This window comes from Pipistrellus kuhlii, unplaced genomic scaffold (genome assembly GCF_014108245.1).
Source record: "Pipistrellus kuhlii isolate mPipKuh1 unplaced genomic scaffold, mPipKuh1.p scaffold_m20_p_9, whole genome shotgun sequence".
Lineage (NCBI taxonomy): Eukaryota > Metazoa > Chordata > Mammalia > Chiroptera > Vespertilionidae > Pipistrellus > Pipistrellus kuhlii.
The window spans coordinates 13,572,294-13,595,006 of NW_023425595.1; the positions used below are offsets into that span (position 1 = coordinate 13,572,294).

At 41.0% G+C, this 22,713-nt stretch overlaps 2 protein-coding genes across 15 annotated transcripts in view; one reads left to right on the forward strand and one right to left on the reverse strand.

The window, feature by feature from the left end:
• PAX6 (paired box 6) overlaps positions 1 to 3,782 on the forward strand; it is a 29,036-nt gene extending 25,254 nt beyond the window's left edge. For all 14 annotated transcript variants that reach the window (XM_036428576.2, XM_036428567.2, XM_036428570.2 and 11 more), the window contains 2 exons: positions 1,873 to 2,023; positions 2,961 to 3,782. In XM_036428576.2, coding sequence (XP_036284469.1) covers positions 1,873 to 2,023; positions 2,961 to 3,046 — 237 coding nt within the window. In that variant the 3' untranslated portion in view covers positions 3,047 to 3,782. The remainder of the gene's footprint in view (positions 1 to 1,872; positions 2,024 to 2,960) is intronic.
• Positions 3,783 to 9,243: 5,461 nt separating this feature from the next.
• ELP4 (elongator acetyltransferase complex subunit 4) overlaps positions 9,244 to 22,713 on the reverse strand; it is a 158,310-nt gene continuing 144,840 nt past the window's right edge. The window contains exon 10 of the mRNA XM_036428580.2: positions 9,244 to 9,648. Coding sequence (XP_036284473.1) covers positions 9,517 to 9,648 — 132 coding nt within the window. The 3' untranslated portion in view covers positions 9,244 to 9,516. The remainder of the gene's footprint in view (positions 9,649 to 22,713) is intronic.

Here is a 22,713-nt window from a genome sequence, read left to right on the forward strand (position 1 = left end):
CACAGAGTGTTTATTCTCCACTGAATATCTTTTGCTGGGTTTCTCTAATCCAAGTAACAGCAGAATAAGTGTTTCACAGTCTTCAGACCAATACAGGAGCAGCTAGATAAGCAACTTCAGAAGCATTATTTCCATGTTTATTTTTATTGCACCTGGATATGATTGGCCATGGTGCAATTATTATAAATTAAAGGATTAACAACCCATTAGTTGGTGTTACTACAACTGCCTTGGAATTTTCCAGAAGTCTGATTGCCTGGAGGAAGTGATTTTGGGAATTAGAAACAAATGCAAGCTGAAATTCTGGCAGGGCCCTCAAGGCCTGCTTGCCTCTTTGAAACTGCTGTTAGCAGTCATCCTCTGACTTGAGTAAGGCCACTGAGTAGCTTGTTCTGTTCGGTTTTGCAAATTGTAGCAACATCTAGGTTTTTGTGAAGATAACCAAATATGTACAAGGGAATCAATAGAAACAAACAGATGCTGCTATTCTATTAGGGTTGTTTTCACATATAAACTGGCATGGGCCAATTGATTTCTCTGACTTTAAAAACATTATACAACCTATACACCCCAAAATATACATGCATTCATAAAGACTAAAGAAAATAAAAATATCGGTGATTCTGTTCAGAGGAAATTACCCTTTTGAATTTTGGAGCGGGAGCAGGGGTTGCTGGTGTTTGTGTGGAGCTAGCCTCTCTGTCCATCACTTCATCATGTTGACCATAGTCTTCCACCATTTTACAAAAAGATTGGGTGTCCTCCTCTGAATCTTCTTTAATGTGTCATGCTTTCTAAGTCTGTGGATGTTGCAATGTTAAACATGTCTATAGTTTGCAGAGTGCAGTAGTACTATCATCTTCTCCCTTGTTTCTGACATCATGCTTCTATTGATTCATCCTAAGTTGTCTGTCCGTGAGGGTTCATGGGTTTTGCCCAGTTCTGTGTATTTCTCATTTAGTTAGGAGAAAGGCTCATCTCTTTTATATCACCATTGCAACACCATTTTAAGGAGAAAACCCAGGCTGGGTTTGTGGGTCTATAAGGAAGTTTTAGCTAATTCTCAGGATGGGGCAAGGTATTTACTGACACTTCTAACTACTTTAATACGAGATCATTACTGATCTGTCTCTTTAAAGAATCTTTAATCCCATGAGTCCAGCCATGAAAGGCTCCCAAAGTCCCCAACCCAACTTCATAGAGAGCTCCTCCCACTGCTCCCTGCCTCACAGCTTGGGATTTGGGGGTCACTGGGTTCTCAAATAGATTGCATTTACCGAAGAAGGGATGTGTTTTAATGAAAGTCTTCATGCTATAGCTTCTCTAAAGATGTCAGCAGAGATCCAAGACAAAAATGCACAAAAGTCCTATTAATTTTATGGGTAGTGCCACCGTCTACCTGGGCAGTTGTCTAAATTTGTAGTACATTTATTTATCTAAAATATTGTTATGGATCTCAGACATGAAGAGAGAGGGAGAGAGAGAGGCAGAAACATCAATGGTGAGAGAGAAACATTGATTGGCTGCTTCCTGCATGCCCCACACTGGGGATCCAGTCTGCAACCTGGGCATTTGCCCCTATTGGAATTGAACCATGACCTTCTGGTTCATAGGTTGACACCCAACCACTGAGTTGGGTTGTAGTACTTTTAGTAGTTTGGTGTATAGGCAGTTTTACTCTAGCAGTGGCCAATGGAAGGACTAGTTGGAGGCCTGATCTTAAGAGTTCCCATATGGAATTTTCCAGTTCTTTACATGAGGACATCTTCAGTGGTCAGAGCTGCTGGCAGAGTTCCTGGGGAGGAGGGAGCTTGAGGATGTGGCTGTGTGATGTGTTTCTCTGTAACCACAGGCTTGTCTTTCTCCTTTCAGCCCCCAGTCCCCAGCCAGACGTCCTCGTACTCCTGCATGCTGCCTACCAGCCCTTCGGTGAATGGGCGGAGTTATGATACCTATACCCCCCCACATATGCAGACACACATGAACAGCCAGCCAATGGGCACCTCGGGCACCACTTCCACAGGTGAGCTGCTACTCCTCAGGCTGCTTAGGAGCTTCTTTTGCCAGGTGATCTCTCTATACTCAAAGTTGACCTAAAGAAAACACACACACACACACACACACACACACACACCCCTCCTGGCCTTGTGTGATCCTGTATTTAACTCTTTATTGCTTGCTTTTCTGGGGAAAAGTGATTGAAAAGGGAAATTCAGCCAACCTAGTTAGTAACTTGACACTATACAGACAGAAAGCAAAGTTGTTCTTCCTGAGGTTGTCTGTAAAGCCAAGGCCCAAGAATGTAAGGTCTCAGAGGAGCGATCATTAGCTATAGTTCAACAATTAGGGCTCCCTGAGCTGCACGGTGAGTGTTTACTGGAAGACTTCTCTCCCCGCTAGCTCCTCTGTGCTTCTCATTGCAGCTGAAGTACCACATTGGTTTTCCAGAGATAGTTTTATCACAAAGTCCCAAAATACAAACCAACGAGGCGTTTTTTTTTTCTCTTCTGTTTTTTCCCCCCCCCCTCTTGTTTATAAGGCAGTGGTCGGCAAACTGTGGCTCACTAGCCACATACAACTCTATGGCCCCTTGAGTGTGGCTCTTCCACAAAATACCACATGTGGGCGCGTACTTACAGCGGATTAAAACTTTGTGGCGCATGTGCAGAAGTCGGTTTTCGGCTCTCAAAAGAAATTTCAATCGTACTGTTGATATTTGGCTCTGCTGACTAATGAGTTTGCCGACCGCTGGCATAGGGGACTTGGATTCAATAAGGGTGTGTAAAATGTTATGTGGCTTCTGAAACTGCTACTTTGGTTTGTAACACTTCAAGATATATGAAAATACAGTGAAAATGTTAGAATGCATTAGAGCTTGTTGTCTTAAATATGAAGTCATACTCCTTGCCTATCTCTCGAAGGGAATATCTACATGGCTATTTTTTTTCACCCACTTCTAGGACTCATTTCCCCTGGTGTGTCAGTTCCAGTTCAAGTTCCTGGAAGTGAACCTGATATGTCTCAATATTGGCCAAGATTACAGTAAAAGAAAAAAAAAAAGAAAGAAAATATATCATGTTAATTCAGTCAGTGACTATGTGGACACAACAGTTGGGCGTTCAGGAAGGAAAGGAAAATGGCTGTTAGTAGCACTTCAGTTCTGCGATTGTGCCCCGAGTTGTACCACGGGGGCATGGACTTGGAACAAGGACCTTTGTATACAGAAGGCACGAGATCGGTTGGAACAAATCTTCATTTTGGTATCCAAACTTTTATTCATTTTGGTGTATTATTTGTAAATGGGCGTTTGTATGTTATAATGAAAAAAAGAACAACATAGACTGGATGGACATTTGATCTGTGCTGGTCATGAAGTTTTTTTTTGTTTTGTTTTGTTTTTAAGGAAACCATGATCAACAAGCTTTGCCATGAATTTAAGAGTTTTATTGAGATATATCGAATACTTCTACCCATCTGTTCATAGTTTATGGACTGAGGTTCCAAGTTTGTATCATTCCTTTGCATATAATTAAACCTGGAACAAAATGCACTAGATTTATGTAAGAAATATCTGTTGGTTTTCCAAAGGTTGTTAACAGATGAAGTTTATGTGCAAAAAAAGGGTAAGATATAAATTCGAAGAAGAAAAAAGTTGATAGCTGAAAGGTAGAGCGTGTCTTCGGTATAATCCAATTTGTTTTTATGTCAAAATGTAAGTATTTGTCTTCCCTAGAAATCCTCAGAATGATTTCTATAATAAAGTTAATTTCATTTATATTTGACAAGAATACTCTATAGATGTTTTATACACATTTTCATGCAATCATATGTTTCTTTTTTGGCCAGCAAAAGTTTATTGTTCTTAGATGTAGCTGTATTACTGTTCACAGTCCAATCATTTTGTGCATCTAGAATTCATTCCTAATCAATTAAAAGTGCTTGCAAGAGTTTTAAACTTAAGTGTTTTGAAGTTGTTCACAACTACATATCAAAATTAACCATTGTTGATTGTTAAAACCATGCCAAAGCCTTTGTATTTCCTTTATTATACTATTTTCTTTTTAAGCTTATAGTGTGGTGTTACAAATTTTGTTCCCATATTGGAGTAGCATTCTAAACCAATGGTTGCTATCATACATTCTCTATTTTAAATCCCGATGATCCTTAAAGAAATAATTCTTAAAGATACCATAAATTGGAAATGGGTTAGAAAAAAATTCCACTTGAAAATGCATGTAGCTCTGTGCCCATTGATGCCCACAACACACATACTAAATGGAAACATTTTCCAGCTAGCCATTTAATTCAAAAGCTCAAAGTCTAGAAATAATTTAAAAAATGCAACAAGCTATTAACTAAGAATTGTCTTTTGAATTAGGGCTGGCATTTTCAATCTGGGCAGATTTCCATTGTCAGCCTATTTTAACAGCAATTTCACTGAAGTATATTCAAAAGTAGATTTCTTATACAAGACTCTCTGAAAGCTGTTGCCTTTCTCCCTTTTCTCTCTCCCTCTCCTTTGCACAGAGGCATCATTCCCCATTGAACCACTACAGCTGTTCCCATTTGAATCTCCCTTTCTGTGCGGTTGTGGAAGGTTGGAGGGTTGGAGGGTGGATGTTGCATGTCAAGGAATAATGAGCACAGACACATCAACAGACAACAACAAAGCAGACTGTGACTGGCCAGTGGGAGTTAAAGGCCTTCAGTCATTGGCAGCTTAAGCCAAACATTCCCAAATCTATGAAGCAGGGCCCATTGTTGGTCAGTTGTTATTTGCAATGAAGCACAGATCTGATCATGTTTAAAGTGGCAGCATGCAGGGCAGGAGTGCTTGAGCCCAAGCAAAGGATGGAAGAAAATAAGCCTTTGTTGTTTTGAAAACCCGTCTGAGACTTTTATTTCTGTATGGTCCGTGCAACATGTAAGTCAATATAGAGGAGTTTCCTTCTGCAAACTTCTGTCAAAGGAAGGCCGGGGGTCCCGGGAGTGTAGATTAAATGCTAACACAGGCACAAACCCCTGGGGACAAAGACACACTTCCACTGAATTGTACTGTGCTTTTTTTGTTTGTTTGTTTGTTTTTGTTATGTTTTGAATCCCCAAAAGCAAATGATCAGAAATATAGAAATTAGTTGGAGGCTTTAAAAAACAACCTTCTACCTCCACGTGTCCTATTTTCTTGTTAAGGAGTCACTAGTGAAGAGATCATTGTGATTCATCTCTCTGGCATGCTATGTGTTAATGCTTTTATTCCACCAGAGTTGCTGTGCATTTAGAGACACCTTCCAAGGTTGACTGTAGCTTTTTCATGTGTGTGTGTAGTTTGAGTCAATGTCAGTCTGCACTGCATGCTTGCACACCTCTGCAGCGGCGTGTGCAGACATACATATGCACTGTTGGTACGGTTGCCCCATGCAGGTGTTTCTACCTCCTGACATTTCACAGCCTACATTCCCAGAGGGACATGTGTCCAGGGAACTGTCGGAATGGCTACGTGTGGTGCGTGCTGCAGCTGCTGCCTGGCTTCTCCCCTGGGAGAAGGGAGACAGTTTCCAACCGGCTATGATTTGGGCCAGGGTCAGGCAAACAGTTCTGACCTATGGCTCTATTGGGTAGCGTATAGTCTTTGGAGAACTGGTGGCCCTTGGGTGCAGGAGCTGGGAATGGGAGAAGGGGATTGCTGGGGGAGTGGACGGTCTGTGTGTGTGCACTTGGGCCTGTGTGTATATACACCCGTGACCTCTGAGGGTCTAGACTTCCAGGTCACAGTGACACGACCTGGTTGAGTTGGAAGAAGTGGCTGCCCAGCTGCAAAAGCCCTCTGGTCCAGCAGGATGGAAGGCTGCCCTGCCTTCTGCCCTCACCCTGGGGAGATGAGCTGTACCCTGAATGCAGCTCTAGGCACCCTCCCGGGGACGGCATGGCCAGCACTGTGGGGGAAGCAATGCCCAGGAGGCCGACTTCGACTCATTGTTGAAAACGTTCATTTTTTTACAGGTTGGGGGATGAGTGTATGTTCTGGTGGGAACTCCACATCTTCCAGGACGGTGCCTGGTATTTGGGGTGTCCTCAGTAGAACCACACGACTGACAGCTTATGCTTTTCCTCCAAGCTTGGCTCGCTTAGGGAGACCAGGTGAACAGACTTAGAGGTGATTGTTTGAGTAAGAAACATTCAGGTTACTGAGTAAAAACATTCTTTCTTACTACAAGGAGTTTCCAGAATATTTTCCCTCTAAAGCTGTGCCTCCTGACTCTTACATGGTGACCCACTGACTTTTCTTGATTCGGCTCACATATACTCATCTCCTCCTGCTTAAAAAAAAATCGTAACTAGTTTCCTGAGATACAGTATATTACTTTTTAAGATTCAGCTATTTTTTTTTTTTTTTGAGAATTATTATCATCTTAGGGTGGTGTCTATATTCTTCTGCGTATTGGTTTTCCCTGGGCCTTCACATTAAAAGTTATTAAAAGAAGGCTCTGCTTTGAATGTCTGGCTCACCAAGACCAAACACAAATTCTTCCCTTGTTTTTCTCCAGAATAAACCTCACCTTTTTTTTTTTTTTTTTTTTTTTTTTTTGCATGGCTTCTGCTCAGTTTTAAAGTTCAGAGTGTAAGTATTTAGAGTTAGTCTTGCTTAAGTTTGATAGTGTTGATGGCGACTATCTAGGAAAGGCATTGATATGTTTTAGAAATGACATTCATAATGGGCTTAAACAAATGAATAGGGGCCACCCCACCCCCATTTTCCTTTTGTATGTGGATGCCTGTGTCTGATTCTTTGAAATTAAAAGATAGATAGGGAATCAATTGGCAATGTTGCTTCTTATGAAGTAGTTTTATTTTGTGAAGTGTTAGTAATCGCAGATCCTGGAGGTGCAAATAAAGAATAAGTGGGAGTGAGAAAGAGAAAAGTGGAAATTGGTGCTACTAAAAAGTAATCCCTAAGGTCTTAGAACCCAAGGACCTGAGCAGACTGCAGTAGTCAAAATATTTACCTCACTAAAAAACGGCAAATCTAGCGTAAGAAATTAAGTTTTGAAGTTTTAGAAACATTTAAAAAACTCTGTTTGCCATTGTTACATAAGTGTTTATATCTTGAGACAAGTTGATAATTGAAAAAAATCTGCTTGTAGAATGTATATTTCTTAATGTATCGAAATGGTCCATATACCTATGGTAGCATCTGTGAAGACCACTATTTTTCTGTAGTAAGTTATTAACATATGGCTGATTGGATATTGCTTCCAGAGGAAGGAAAATACATTTTCAGAGTAGGTTTTTATTGGAGGAAAACAAAAATATACATCCCTCTTCAGTAGCTAATCTTTACAAAGCCTGCCTAGTGAATCAGAACCAAACACTTGCATCTCATTTTTGGAAGGCCCAGGTACTATTGTTCAAAATGCACTTTTTCTGAATTTGAAAACTTTCTTTTATATTTAAAATAAGTTGGGATCAAATATGCTCACTCAATTTTTAGAGCATTTATCTTTGCAAAGCATACATTAACTAGTAATTGGCTGCTAATTTTATAGACATGGTACCCAGGGTAGTAAATCAATGACCTATTAAGTATTTTTGACAAGCAATTTAAATATCTGATGACCTCACATTTTCTTTTCGAGTCCAATGTTATGTAATTGTTCCATTGTGTGTTTGTATAAAATGAGTCACAACACGGTAAGAAAAAGGTTAGACATTAAAATAATAACCAGACTAAAATAGTCATTTGAATTTATTCAGATTGTTCATAATTCTTTCAAAGGATATAGCAAAGCTTTTGGGGGAGTAACTGCACATGCTTTATTATCTATGAACTAAATTGAGTTTCTGAAGTTTCTTTAAATTTTAAAAGCACCTTTGCTTAATATAAAAAAGCCCTCTAATTTTTACTGACAGATCAATTCTTAAACTTTATTTTGAAATGAAAATGGAAAGAATTTGTGTCTCTTGAATTAAAAGAAGTAAAAAAAAAAACAAAACAAAACAAAAAACCACACGCCAGACATTCTAAAAAAAAAAAAAAGAAAGAAAAAAAAATCTGATTTTTAGTACTAATGAAATAGTGGGTGACAAAATAGTTGTCTTTTTGATTTTGATCACAAAAAATAAACTGGTAGTGACAGGATCTGATGGAGAGATTTGACATCCTGGCGAATCACTGTCATTGATTCAATTATTCTAATTCTGAATAAAAGCTGTATACAGTGTGTGTTTATGCTACAGTGGTTTTTTTTTTTTTAAGTGACTGACATTCATCAGATTGGTTAGACAGTTTAAAAACCTAGTCTTTGTTTTCTACAATGTTGTCAAGAACAAGTAAAGTGTAATTTGTGGTATATTAAAAGAAAACTACTTAAAAATGCTAGTTATAAAACTGCTTCAAAATACTCTTAACATAGTTGAAAATGTATTTTGGAAATCTAGGTTATAACAGCTTTAAATAGCTTTAAAAAAATGGAAACTTTAAACTTACATATGCAAATTACTTAAAAAATTTTTTTTGGTCTACTCTTTATCAAAAGCTGTGAGAGTATGGAATTATGATTCAAAATCCTAATGTTTCATATGAAAACTGGTTCAGTATGCTATGAACCCCAAAGACATGTCTATGTGGTTATAAATGTGACTGCCCAGTCCATGTTTATAATTAACAAAGAGTTTACCTGATGCAAGCTGAGTTAGCTCTGGTTTTCTGCTTTGTCTCAGCCCTATGTTCTGTAAAAATCCCTCACCAAGCTTCCATACATGTTTCCCCCAGTTTTCTAGCATGAATGTAGCTGTCAGTTTGAATTTCAATCCTGAATTATGTGTGTTGACATAATTTCGTAGTGCTGACTTCAATTGTTTAGGATTAAATAGAAGACCATCAACTTCTTTCTCTATGCTTTCTAGCATTCAGGTCCTTCATATTCATTAACTACTATAGCAGACTAATTACCTTTAATGGAGCCTTAATCCCAAAATATTATTTTGTCTTCATCAATTTAATCACAGGATGCATAAATGCAAATTCATTTTTATTATTGGTCTTCATATATTAGCAAACAAATTTTTCAATGTTTTAAAAAGCTTAGCATTTTTGGTGGCAAGTGACTTTTTAAGAAAGAGAAGATATGTTTTTCATATGCATTTTTGAATTTCAGAATGCTTTCTATGCTACCCTCTGTGACACGCACTTTACCGTGAGCTACTAGTAAGCACCCTAATAAATACACAGCCATGACCACGGTATGGCATCTTGAACTTTTGACATTTTATTTAAAAGTACAAGTACCTATTTTCCTTAGAGGCAAGCATAAAACACATTTTAAAATGAAAGCATTTCTTCTGTATTATTTCTGTACAGAAATCTGGTATACAAAAAATGAAGAATGGTGGCATCATTTTGCAATCCTGTGTTTTTTAAGAATTGGAGGGTCAGATCGTTAAGAAAAATATTTACATAAGCTCTTAGCACTCATAATTAGAGTGTCATAATTCTGCATGCAACGACGAGGGAGGCCTCTAGAAGTCCAGGTGCTTCTTGCCTCCGGCCATCATGCCGCAGCCTGGGCCCAGCAGCTTGGAGGAGTCTGCCAGATCCGGTTTGCTCGAGCGGCTCACTGTGTCTGACAAGTCTGGAGGCAAATGCAGTCGCTATGGCAGAAGATGGTTTGGGAGAAGGAAAGAAAGAAGAAAAAATTAATTTTGCTTTCACAAGCACACTTCAGGATACAATATTATGCTCTGTTGATCAGCATTTAGCCTTGCATATAAAATTCCTACTGAAACAGTTCTTCAGACTGAAGCCCAATATAATCATCTGGCCCCTCCTAGATTTCACAAATTATAGCCATCAGACAATCGGGACCAGGAATCCCGGTGGAACATTTCCAGAATCCAAACTTAAATGCATGAAGATTTTCTTATATAGGTAGCAATAAAAACATGTAGATACATAAATAAAAGCATCATTGAAAAAAAATCCACATAATAATGGCAGGCTTGTTTTTTGGCTTTGTTTTGGTTTTGCCACAGCTCTGAAATGCTATCTTTCAATCGAATACAGCTTTTCAGCAATTAAGGATTCCCATGAACACCTGCTTCCCTTGGTCTAGTAGGTTGCCCTGAAGATGATTCTATTTCAAGGCTGTACTTTTCTAGGAACTTACGATTTCCACAGAAATAAATACTGACATAGTGAAAAAAATGATACCAATTGAAGGGTCAGTATTTTTCATGTGCTCAGCTGGGTCAGCTGTAACATCTGGCACAGGGTCATGTTTTTAAAGGTATAGTGCAGCTTTGACCACCTCCCCGTGCTAATTGTTTATCTTGAGATAGGGATTGATTTAAGCAGCTATAGGCTGCTTTAAGCAGTAACTTCCCACAATTACATAGGAGTTACTATAATTAAGGAGATATATTCATATTTCAAAAGAACTTTTAGTTTTTCAAAAGGATCTCTATCAAAATCATAAACATCCAACCTCAAAGGAACATATCTGTGGTGTATAGGAGGCTACAGATAAGTAAGGCAGGATGGGGCCATCCACTGGTGACTGACCAAGGCCTTGTGAACTGACTTGGAGACAACTTGTCTGAGACACTTCATTTGGAAAACTCTGATATAGAAAAAAAAAAAAAAATTGAAGATGGGAAAGGGTAGAAACATTTTTTGGGGGGGTCAAAATATTGTGATTCACAAGCATATGTTCTGGCGAGTTTCTTCCCCAATAAAAGGCTTGTTTATTGTCATGTAAACACAGTCTGTGTGCAGAGGCTTAAAATATGTTAACAGATTGAAAATAATTTATGAAAATATTCTTCCCTGATTGCAGTTTGTCTGCATGGACTTATTTTTTAATGCATATACATCTATGATGAAAGACACTAGTATACTAGTATAGATATATGATCAACAAAGATGTCAGAAAGGTCAAGAAATGCTGGAATATCCAGATAGGAATAGTCATATAGTATTATTCATTCCTTACCACCCAGCCTGTTGCACATTAAGTAATTAAATGCTTACTTCCGGACCAATAAGAAAGCTCTAATGAAGACATATTTGTATCTTTGTTTTAAATAACCCTTTCATTTCTTGATGCCCTAGTTTGTTCCACAAAGGATTTCAGGCAGAAATGAAAGCATGAAAGCCCCAGGAACCTAAAGGATGGGCATGACTAAAGTCTGAGGCTATGGATGTCTCTGTAGTGTTCACTCTATCTCTGTTCATGTGAGGAAAAGAGACATTTAGTTATACGTCTGATTTTTAATGTTTCTTTAAGAACTTGTAGTTATTGCTAATGAACAAAGGAAAAATAACTAGAATATATGCATGATCTGAATGAAGGTTAATTGAAACAAAGCTAATCTAATAGGCTACAAAGCAAACCTACCAATTCTCTTATACTGTACTAGTGATTTGTTGCATGAGATGGCCCCGAGTCCTGGAGTGCTGCCCCAGTGCCCTACCTTGGGGCTGCGCAGAGCGGCCACTAACCCCCGCCCCCACAGCGAGCACGCAGACTGCCCCAGCAGAAGCCGTACGAAGTGGATGCTGGGACTCCTGTGCCCCCATGGGGCCGTGGGAATCCTGGTGGAACCCGTGTGGAGCGGCCACCATCTTGTGATGGCATTATGGTGTGAAGGTCAATTTGCATATTACCTCTTTATTATATAGGATATCCTAAATACTGAAATATAAATACAGGGTACAAGAAGAACCCCAACAAAACCAAACTGTGCGCATGTGTGTGCACACTTTTGGTTGGGGCCTCACAGGGATGAAGCCAGAGGGTGATGAGGCTGATTAGGAAATCAGTGGGAGCCAACAAATACTAGGATTTAGAAGCGACTCAAAGCAAGGCATTCTGAGAGGATCTGTGAACAGAACGCCTTCCACACTGGGCCTTTGCTGACCATCCAGTGACACCAACAGGACAAGCACGAGTAACCCCCACAGTGAGCCCTTCAGGTGGTGACTCTAGGCAAGACAGAGACAAGGCAGAAGCCATGGTGGGGGAGGGGAGCAGGAAAAAGCTGCAGGAGAAGGGCAGGATGTTAAGTAATGAATTATTGCATTCTGACTCATAGAAAGAGTAGAGCTGCTATATCTTTAAGATCCATTTAGATGAATAGCTCTGATAATCTAAGTGAGGAAACTACTGTAGTTTATTCAGAACCAGCATAATACAGTTTATTTTAGGAGCTTACTATTTGCTGAAAATTTCTCTGCCTCCGCTTCTCTAGGTGACGAGTGTGAGCCATTTGGTAGAAGCCAAGGCAGCTAAATGTGATGTGTGACATGCTTGGAAACCTTTCAAGCTGCTTGGCTCTGAAGTCAAAAATCCATTTGTGTGTAACTTCTAAGCACAACAATTTGGGGTGATGTGATTAAACGTTTCTAACCAAAGGGGACATTGAAAAGCCTAGATGCATATGCCTTCCTTTGAAAAAGCCCAAAGGGGGCTCTTGGAAATATGGGGACCTGTGTGTGACTTGGCCGGCTCTTGTGGATTATGACTTCAGTGAGCTCACTCTGCAGTCTAAGTTCTCAAGCAGTGGGTTTGTTTCCTTCTTCCCGAGCCTCCCCCTGTGCACCACGTCAGTGCGATGTGAAGTAGCGGGAAAGGAGGAGAGGCTAGGCTCCGGGCTTGCCAGGCGTGTCAGGGACTTCTCCTCGGAAGCTTCCAAAGCACTCACACACGTGACATGGACACGCTCCGATGCTGCTGCACCGGATCTGTCTCCGGAACAAACGTGCTGTGGGGCAGCTACTCTGCGTGGCACAGTGAGGTCCTTAACTCAGCTGCAGGCTGGGGGCAGGAGGGGAGGGGGTGCGTGTGAACTTTTTTCTTCTTAATATTTTTTAGGTCGAAACCGGTTTGGCTCAGTGGATAGAGCTTTGGCCTTTGGACTGAAAGGTCCCAGATTCAATTCCAGTCAAGGGCATGTACCTTGGTTGCGGGCACATCCTCAGTAGGAGGTGTGCAGGAGGCAGCTGGTCGATGTTTTTCTCTCTCTCATCAATGTTTATAACACTCTCTCTATCCCTTCCCCTTTCTCTCTGAAAAAATCAATAAAATATATTAAAAAATATATTTTTTAGTAATTGATTTTTTTAATTTATTTTTTATTTTTTTTATTTTTTAGTAATTGATTTTTAGAGAGAAGAAGGAGGTGGGGATGGGAGAAAGAGAGAGAGAGAGAGAGAGAGAGAGAGAGAGAGAGAGAGAGAGAGAGACAGAGAGAGAGACAGAGAGAGAGAGAGAATAAGAGAAACATCCATCAGCCCCCTCCCACACGTGCCCTGACCAGGAATCATACCAGCCACCTCTGAGCCACACCGGCCAGGGTGATATCTAAGCTTTATACTTTGGGGTTTCAGTGTGCAATGGTTTAAATAAAAATCAGACTCTAAAAAAAGGTAAATACTATTTTCAACCTTGTAAATGAAAGCACAAGGCATTAATCTTTCTCATTTCTTACATCTGAAGTGGAAATCTTCCCACCAGATCTCCTTTCCCCCGGTTCTGGAAGGAAGGGACTGTGCTGCTGATGCAGGAGATGCATACCTGGCTGGCTGCCTATTTTCCCATCAATGCCTTGTCTATAATGATGGTTTTCACGTAGGTGATGGGACTTGGGAAGGTGTTGACAACTCCCAATTTCCCGCAGAGGCCTGGGCGATTTACAGCGGCCCCTCTGGGCTAATGGGTCCCCTTTCTCTTGTGATACAGGGAGGCAGGCAAAAATACCCTGGCAGATTTGGGGGGCTCCTGCCAAAGGGCACCCTGGTCCATAATAAAGAAGGAGCAGTGCAAGTGCTTTGCTTTGTTGTTCCGGGAGGTTCCAAGCCCAGCCAGACCTGGAGATGCTTCCCCTCTGCATGCCTCTCTCTCTGTGGGCTAAGACACTGTCTGTATTTTGTTCCTTCTTGAGTCAGCCCCTAACCATACCCTATAGATACACAGGACTGCGTTTCCTGGCTCCACAGTTCCCTTCCGAATTCCTTTTCCCCATCTGCCAGACCTGTGCTCCACAACTCACAGCTCCCAGGCAGACGGGCAAGATAATGAATCCAGATTACACTTGGATTTGAGACAAATTGCAGATAAATACCCATTAAAGTAAGTTTAATCAGTTTATATATATATATTTTTGTATTTGGACAACACCAAACCACCAGGCAATGTTTGTTTTCTGAAAACAATTGATGTAGTACATTTTAACCCTTAGCAAATAAATAGAGATTTGTTCTCATCCTTTCAAAACTTCTGACATTTCCTGAAAAAGTCACACTTTGTGTATTTTTCACAAACACTGAAATAGGTGTGAATATTACCAAATACTTCCTAACAGCTTTTTTTTTTTTCCTTTAAGACACAGCCAATTTAAACTAAAACTTGTAAACAGCTTAGAACACATGGGTTCTACACCAGCCCCTTCTCAGAGACAGCCAGGCACAGTTTGCCACTTCCCTGGCACTTACTCTCTGTGGGACCTCAGCGTCCGCCTCTATCACCAAGGAATCAATTCTCCCCCCAAAGACTGTTTCCAGGATCAAATGAGATGCATGTGCTCTATGAACTATCAACTATTACACTAATTTATTTATATCTATTCTTGTTTAAAAAAAAAAAAAGGATTTGTGGTGACTCATAAAAATATGGTACCAAAGATAAAAATCAGTGAGTTTGTCAGGTCAAGAAGTGAGTCTATAAATATAATAAACCAACATAATTATAAGCAACAGCAAGAGAATATTGGACTTAGCCAGCAGGGCCCAGTCACTAAGCCAAGCCCAGGCATTAAGTAGGCACTGCCCTCCACTGAGGTTATGCATAGAAATATAAGAGGGAACTGCGATAATGCTCATTGCTTCTGGAAAGATGCAAAAAGTCTAAACAGTAGTGAAACAGAGCCTGCAGGATGCCCAGCTTCTGGGCCAGGGAAGTATGCATGGCTGTCTGAAGGAGGCACTTTGGGGTCCATTCAATTTTTTAAAAAAATCTATCTTTTGCACACGTCTCCACTGCTGGAAAAAAACAAAAACAAAAACAATAAAAGAAATGTTAGAAGCAGCAGCAGCTTCTTCATTCAAATTTTAAGAGAATTCCCCCTTCTTTACATAACGAAGAAGAAACTAATTAACAAAAGGCCTGGCATCCTATTCCATCCCAGGTTCCTTCAAGAGTCGTGTGAGGCCCTCGCCTGGAGGATTTCTGTGGCCAGACTCTGTGTTAGGAGGCCCTGCTCTGAAGGGCAGGGAAGGAACCAGAGTACAGGCCCAGTAGTCATAGAGAGACGTTCCCACCTCCTCCACAAACAGCTTAAAAAAGGTAGATGTGTATTTCTCTCCCAACTTACAGTCCAGAGGTTAGGCAGTGCTCAGCTGGAAGGACTGCTCTGCCATCCTCAGCAAGGGGTTCCACTTGCCTCCAGGGCTGATGTTTCTGTTCTCTCTCAGTTGGTGGGAAGAAGAAGGGACAAAGAAGGCAAGACTGGAAGTTGGACACATCACTTCCACTCATGTACAGAACTTAGGGCATGGCTACAAGGGAGGCTGGGAAATGTTTTAAAGCATGTAAAAATGTTTAACAAATCCATTACTATGGAGAAGGAGCAAATGGTTCCTGGGAGACAACTTCTTGATAGTTTTGAGAGGGGCTACATCAATAGAATCATCTTCTACAAGAATTCATTGCTCATGTGTGAGTTACAGCTGGTTGCCTGGGGCTCTGTTCTTAGTTTCTGACCAAGGACATACACAATGATGATGCCTCCATAGCCCAAAAGGCAGGGCTAACGTAGTGCTCAGAGTCTCTCTTGCTCTTCACGTAAAAAGAAAGGTTTCCCCTTCCTTTGTGGAAAGACTGATTTCCTTCCAGTGGCACTTAGGAAGGAGGATAGGGGGAGGAGACATATGAAACAGACTTGCTATATTCATCACCACCATCACCGTATTATTTCTTCACAAGATTTTAGGGTGTTGTTTCAATTTTATATAAAAAAGCAATGTTATGTGCTATTATGTAATTATTATATTTTTACATGATCAAATTCCTATTATTCCATAATCACTACATTAATACAATGTAATATTAGGTTGCAATTATTCTACATCGGGTTAACGTTTTGCAGTGTGGAAGATGCATCTGCCTGCTTTTGGTGAATTTTGCGTTACTCTGCTGTAAGAATAGGCCAGAGGGAACCAGCCCAGAGCAGTTCTTGCTCTTTTTGGTTTGGTGGGTGTACATTTGGTAGTGGCAGAAGATTTCCGGAAAATATTCTGCAAGACATGGTCAAGTTTAGGTTTTAGTTTTTAAGATCCAATTCATTCTCAGGGTTCAAGATTAAAATTGTTCTTACCGAATGTCAGAATTGCGCCATATCCTTTAATGTGAGAAAAAAATCACTTGAGTCTTTCTGGATGATCTGAAAATTAGACAGAATTTCAGTGCTGGAACACTACATGCTGGCTGCCCATGTTAAAATGCTCAGGTGTGCAATTATTTTGACCGTCAATTATAACTGACAGCATTGTCTTATCTCCAAACTCACCTCTGAAAGCAGACTGTGAGGAACTCGCTTGTCTAAACAAAAGTGTGATTTGTGAAAAGGCACATGTCTGTGGCAGAGATTGCTAGCGCACTCCCAATGTCTATTCTCCTTTTGCTCTGCGTAAAATATCTGCATGTGCCTGGGGAAGATGGTCTCCCAGAATAGAGGCCACACTACCCAGCTTCCCTTGCTGATAGGTGAGGCTGAGTGACCAAGTTCTGGTCACTTCACCTTGAGCACAAGGGTCAGATCCTTAAAAAGGGGGCGGTGTCATTTAATTCTCTTTTCCCTTAGTATCACTATTTGACCTTGGCAAGGAGGCCCCTGACCTGGGCCCTGATCCACCCCTCCTCAGGGGTGAGGAATTAAAGGCAAAAGGGTCATGCCCATCTAGAGCCTGAACCCTTCTTTACAGGACATGCTCTGGGAGGTCAAACCTGGGAACTCCCCGTCTAAATGGCCACAAAGCCTGTGCAGGTCTCTCGCCCAGGTTCAGCCTGCAAGGGTGGGCTGTGCTGTCTGTGTGCACACTTGGGCCTCTGGAGTAGCGGGGACTCTGATGTGGGTGTGTGGACGGGGTTGGGAGGTGCAGGCTGGTGTGGGAAGTATGTGCGCCAGCTCTGGGAAGGAGGCAGGGGTGGGAAGAGGAAGAAGGTGGGCCGCAGGCCAATTCTCCCTATGTCTCCATGTTCTGGAGTGGAACCCTGAATCTACATTTAGACATAGCTTTCTAGGAAGGTAGGTTTGTGAAGGAAGGAAGATAAAGCATATTTATGGCTTATTGGCTTGACAACTTTAAAATATGCAGGCATATAAAACCAAGGTCTTCACTGGCTGAAACATGGAATTGAAGGCCGGGGTTGAAACAGCCACCCTGGACCATCATGATGGAAGCTTCAGGCTGAGGAGGACACAACACAGTGACAAAACTGGTCTGGGTACCTGACACCATCTGGCCACCAAAAGAGCACTGGTGTGGGTTATTATGTGGGAGATGCATGAACATATATATATATATATATATATATATATATATATATACACACACACATTTAAAAATATATTTTATTGGTTTTTCACAGAGGAAGGGAGAAGGGATAGACAGTTAGAAACATCAATGAGAAACATGGATCAGCTTCCTCCTGCACACCTCCCACTGGGTGGTATGCCTGCAACCAAGGCACATGCCCCTGACTGCAATCGAACCCGGGACCCTTCAGTCTGCAGTCTGATGCTCCATCCACTGAGCCGAACCGGTTTTGTCAAACTTCTATATTTTTTAAACTTCGTAATAAAAAGCCTGGCCTATATCCTATTTACACAGAACTTGTATCTGGGGATGGAGCGCTCGAGTTCTGTGACCTAAAGATCGTGGCTTAGCCTTGGAAGGCGGGCTCTGAGGTCAGATACTGCGGTCCTTGTTCCTTGTGACTATGAGAACCTGGAGAGCAGCCCTTACCTCCTCCTCAGTGGCTATAGGCAAAATGTCGAAGAAATTCAGAATATCAGTGTGTTAGCTCCTTCTTGCCACTTTCAGCAAAGTTATTTATAGAAGAAAAAGAACTTAGGTCAGAATTTGGAAGAAGAGACAGAAGGGAGGTGCTCTGTCTACAGCCCACGTACACCGACGACAGGTTCATGGACAACAGGGATCCTTCCAGAGAGCAGAGCTGGGGCTACACACAGGGCTATGTCCTGTACTGGAGGTGGAGAATTTTTGCGATTTCTAGACGGTAGGATTCCCATCCACCCCTGAAGAGGCAGTAAGTGTGTGGGAGGAAGGCTGCGTAGTTTTGGGCCCTAAAGGGTTGTGGACTCTGAAAGACTCATAATTATCCTCAAAAATGTACTTCTCCTTTTCCCTTTAGTAGAAGGGCCCTTGAATACACAACCATCCTGAATAGAGACTTTACTTCTAAGCTTCCGTTTCCACTAGCTGTAGACCACGGACCAAGTCTGCAAGGAGCAGAAGTGAGGTTGCAACTCGTGGACATTTGAATGGAATTTGAACTCAGGCAGCCTGGCTTCAAAGGCCACATTCCTAGTCATCACTCTACATGCCAGAACTTTTCTGAAAATAACATACTGAACAAGACAGGCCAGATCTCTGTTTTCAAAGAACTTAAAACTTCAGGAAGGGATAATACATACTAGACATTTACATAAGGAGAGGCAGCTAACATATAGGAAAGCAGACAAATGAAGACAACGATTCAGATGATAAGAGGTGCCCTTAAGGAAACATGATATATATATATTGGCTGGGACACTACTTTAACGGGTCCTTCTGAGATAAGGACTAAATTTGTGAAGGGACTTATAAAGACCTGGAAAAAGAAGTTTCCAGGCAAAGGTAACAAATGCAAATGCCTTAAGGCAGAAGTAAGCTTAGCATGTTTTAAGGACAGAAAAAAGTCAGTTTTTCTGAAGTAGTCAACAAACAGGGGAGTAGCTATAAGAAACTTGGCTTGGCAGATAGGCACCAGATGGTGTAAGGTTCGTTAAGCTGTGGAGAGTGAGCAAAGGGCAGGGAGGGAGTGATGTAAACTTATTTCTATGAATACAGGGCTATCTCATCCATAGCCTTGGACATTTTCAATACAGAAAACAACAACATGCATGGACATTTTCAAAACAGAGAACAACAATTGTTGCAAACATATACATTCTTTAAGGACAGAGTTTCCCAAAAGATGGTGTAGCCTAGCTGTTCTAGATCCTTCCTTCTGATTGAGAGGGAACATTCTATCTGCTGAGTGACCCACAGCCCCTCTCCTGTGGGGAGCGGTGGCTCTCTGTGTCATGCCTGCCCAACATGAACTTTCCAGGCGGAGGGGTTGGGCTCTGTGTGAACTGCTCGGGGAGGAGAGACTTTGGCAGCACTGTTTTGTGAGAACGGCTTGCAGAGCTTAATCCTCTTAAAACGTGAGTCAGAATCTTTTGGACTACACAGCATTAAGAATACCACCATGTTTTGGTACAAATGTTCCTCAAATTTTAGACATTTAAGATGTGGGAGAGTCATGTGATTTTTTTTTCTTCCTTACTTCAGATACAGACAAAGAACAAACCGGGTTATTTCTGGAGAACTTCACTTAAAATGGTGATACTGTCTATACAAACTAAAGGCAGAGTCTTTTTCCTTTGCATGCATTATTCTTGCTAATGTTCTAACACGAGCAGGACTGAAAAACAAATCACGGTAACAGTTGGAATGAGGTGATTCAAATTGGCACGGAAACTTGGACAGTAGAGACACCGCAAAAGATCTCTCCCCAACCCTGGTGAGCTTCTTCTCTGGGATAAAGGAAAGGGGTGGGTGATTCACAAGTGGCCATGACCATCTAACCCTGTGATCCCATGAGTGTGTACCATCTCCTAAATGAATCTCCTCATGTCTCCCCAGCTGACTTCCTTCCATTCCTCTTTCCTTAATGGTGTAGCAGGGCTTCCCACCCTGGCAACCTTTTCACTGGCCTGCAACTGCTGCTCACCCCACGCTTGTCCGTTCTGGGCTACATAGTGCAGGCAGGAACTTATACACTGCAGAGTGTGCAGAGTTTGAATGAAGTTTCAGCAGGCCAGGCTGAGCGGTGCTTGAGACCCAGGGCCTACTGCTGGATGGCAGGAAATGGGAGGAGACAGCTCTTGCTCTTGCTGTGGACAGACTGTCATTCGGATAGGCTTGTCCAGACTGCTTTGTCCAGGAAGCCCCTTTCCTACCTAAGACCAGGGAGGAAAACTTGTAGAAGCAATATTTTGGGGCACTACCTCTCAGGTGGCTTATGAATAACAAGATATTCTAGGAACACTGTTTTTAGATCTGAATGTTGAGCTTGAAAAACACAATCTTTTTTAGAAATAAATTCATACTACTAAATATATGAGAATGTCTTTCTATCCCCTTTGGCTTTTAAAGCATAAGAAACTACTCTGGAGCTGACAAAAGGTAACGTCCTCCTTGTTTTTGTCTACTTGAATTCAAACTAATGCTCTCTCTTTACTATAATCTGAAGCTTTGTACTCAGGAAGTCAACTATTAGCAGACAGATGAATGTGTAAACTACATGTCGATCCCTAAATCCTAGAGAACTGTAGAACTACAGCAGATTCACTATTCCTTAGGCACCAGAATAGATAAATTCTATGTAAAAAAAAAAAAAAAAAAAAAAAAAAAAAAAAAAAAAAAAAAAAAAAAAAAAAAAAAAAAAGCAGAAATCAGGGGATTCCGAATCAGATAATCCCTTTAAATTACCATATTAACAGCTCTCCACTGAAGTTTCAAAATTGGTAGCTTTTGATTGAACATTCCTCTTAGAAATGTGGCAATCACATATTTTTGTATGTGAGCATGGTATAATACATATACATATATTTCCTTTTGGCTGTCCATGAATGAGTCCCAAGAGCAAAATGGCCAATGTGTTTGCTTGCATAATGCCCTACAGTGTATGCAGAATGTCACTGGAAATGGCAACGTAAGCCATCCTGATAGCATTCAATCTCCCAGCTCCTCTTTAGTTACTCTGAGACCCCTCCCCTCCCCCCATTGAAGGGTCTGCTAGTTCCTGGGTATGAAGAAAGAATTTTTAATGGGGCCAAGTGTAGGTGTTTACAAGGGGGAATTGTTGTTTTTTCTTAGGAGCTGCCTTATGTTCAATAGTTGTATTTACTTTGTCAAGCTAGCCAGAATTAGAGATCCCCATTGCTAGGCAGCCTAGAGCGGCTGCGAAGTATTTCTGGGCATTCAGAACTGAAGCATGTGCTGCCCAAAGGCAGGTTTCATTACAGTGTGTTATTGAGTCCTCCTTCGTGGCTCCCTACCCCCATACCCCTGGAGAGTAGTGCTTCTTTAGCAGGAAATCTTGGTTACTCTATGCTGAAACATATTTACATGACTCAAACATGACAATTAGCACACTTGTAAAGCTTGAGGGAGAGGCACACTCTAATGGTTTTTTGAAGCAGGCTGATTTCCTGGGGCTTTTCATCTTATTTTATTTTGTTCTACATGCATGAACAAGTCCTTCTTTACTATAGGTATTTGACCGAGTCTACCTGATATGAATGTGAATGAAAAGAAAGTTGTACAAAAAATTAACTTTATATTTCATGTTTGCCAAACTGTTCCTCATTTCCGCCACCAGTTCCATGTGTACTGAGAGTTCTGCTATCATTTTTGACATGCTGTGCTAGTTTTTATATAAAGGGGAGTAGGTAGTATGCTTTTGGTTTGACAAAATATAATGTGGCTTTCTCTATACTGATTGTATGAAAACTTTCCATAGTGAACAAAAAGTATCGATTATAGCAGTGATTTTTTCACTCTTCATGGTCAGATAAAGGTACACTCTTCTAGGTGGTGTATATTTCATTTGCTCCAAACTTAAATTAATACCCAGGTGGTATTAAGTAGCATTATTTCAAAAGTGCGAGTATGTATGTGTGTATATGTGCATATGTGTTTATGCCTGTTTGTTCATATAAATATATAACATGAACATTTAATATCTTCTAAGTCTATAAATTAATTTCTAAAATCTTGGCAAAATTTAGAAAAACAAAACAAAAACAACAACAACAACAAAATAATCTTTCACATCAGAGCCCTCTGAAATGGGAAGAAAACTTCCATTTTCCTCTGGATTCCTGAAAGCATGCTAACCCTGAAATCTCCCAGCCCAAGTCTCACTTAAAAGTTATGGCAAACTTACAAATTACCCTGGTTCCAAACAGTCACCCGGGACATCTCTCTCCCCCCTCCACAGACCTCCCTCCTCACCAGTCTCAAAAGGGAGCTCGTGAACAGACTGGGCAAAGCCAGAGCCCTCGCTCCGCATGCCTTAGGGCAGGGATGGGGCAGCACCAGACCAGCGCTCAAGCTGAGGGCAACAGATTAGAGATGAAGACATAGCTCCAGAGATCTGCTTTGCTGAAGTGACTTCACAGATAAGAAGCAAGCAGAGAAACAATTTAGTCTTAGAAAACCTCTCCATGAATAATGGAAAATAAAAGAAATGAAGCCAGTAAAGCAAGAAAAAAAAAAATACTGATGATCAGAAAAGAGGAAACTATTTGTGAGTATACAGAGAAATGACTATGTCTATGTTTAGGGATTTTTTGTTTATTTAGCGTAATCAAAATGTATTTTCT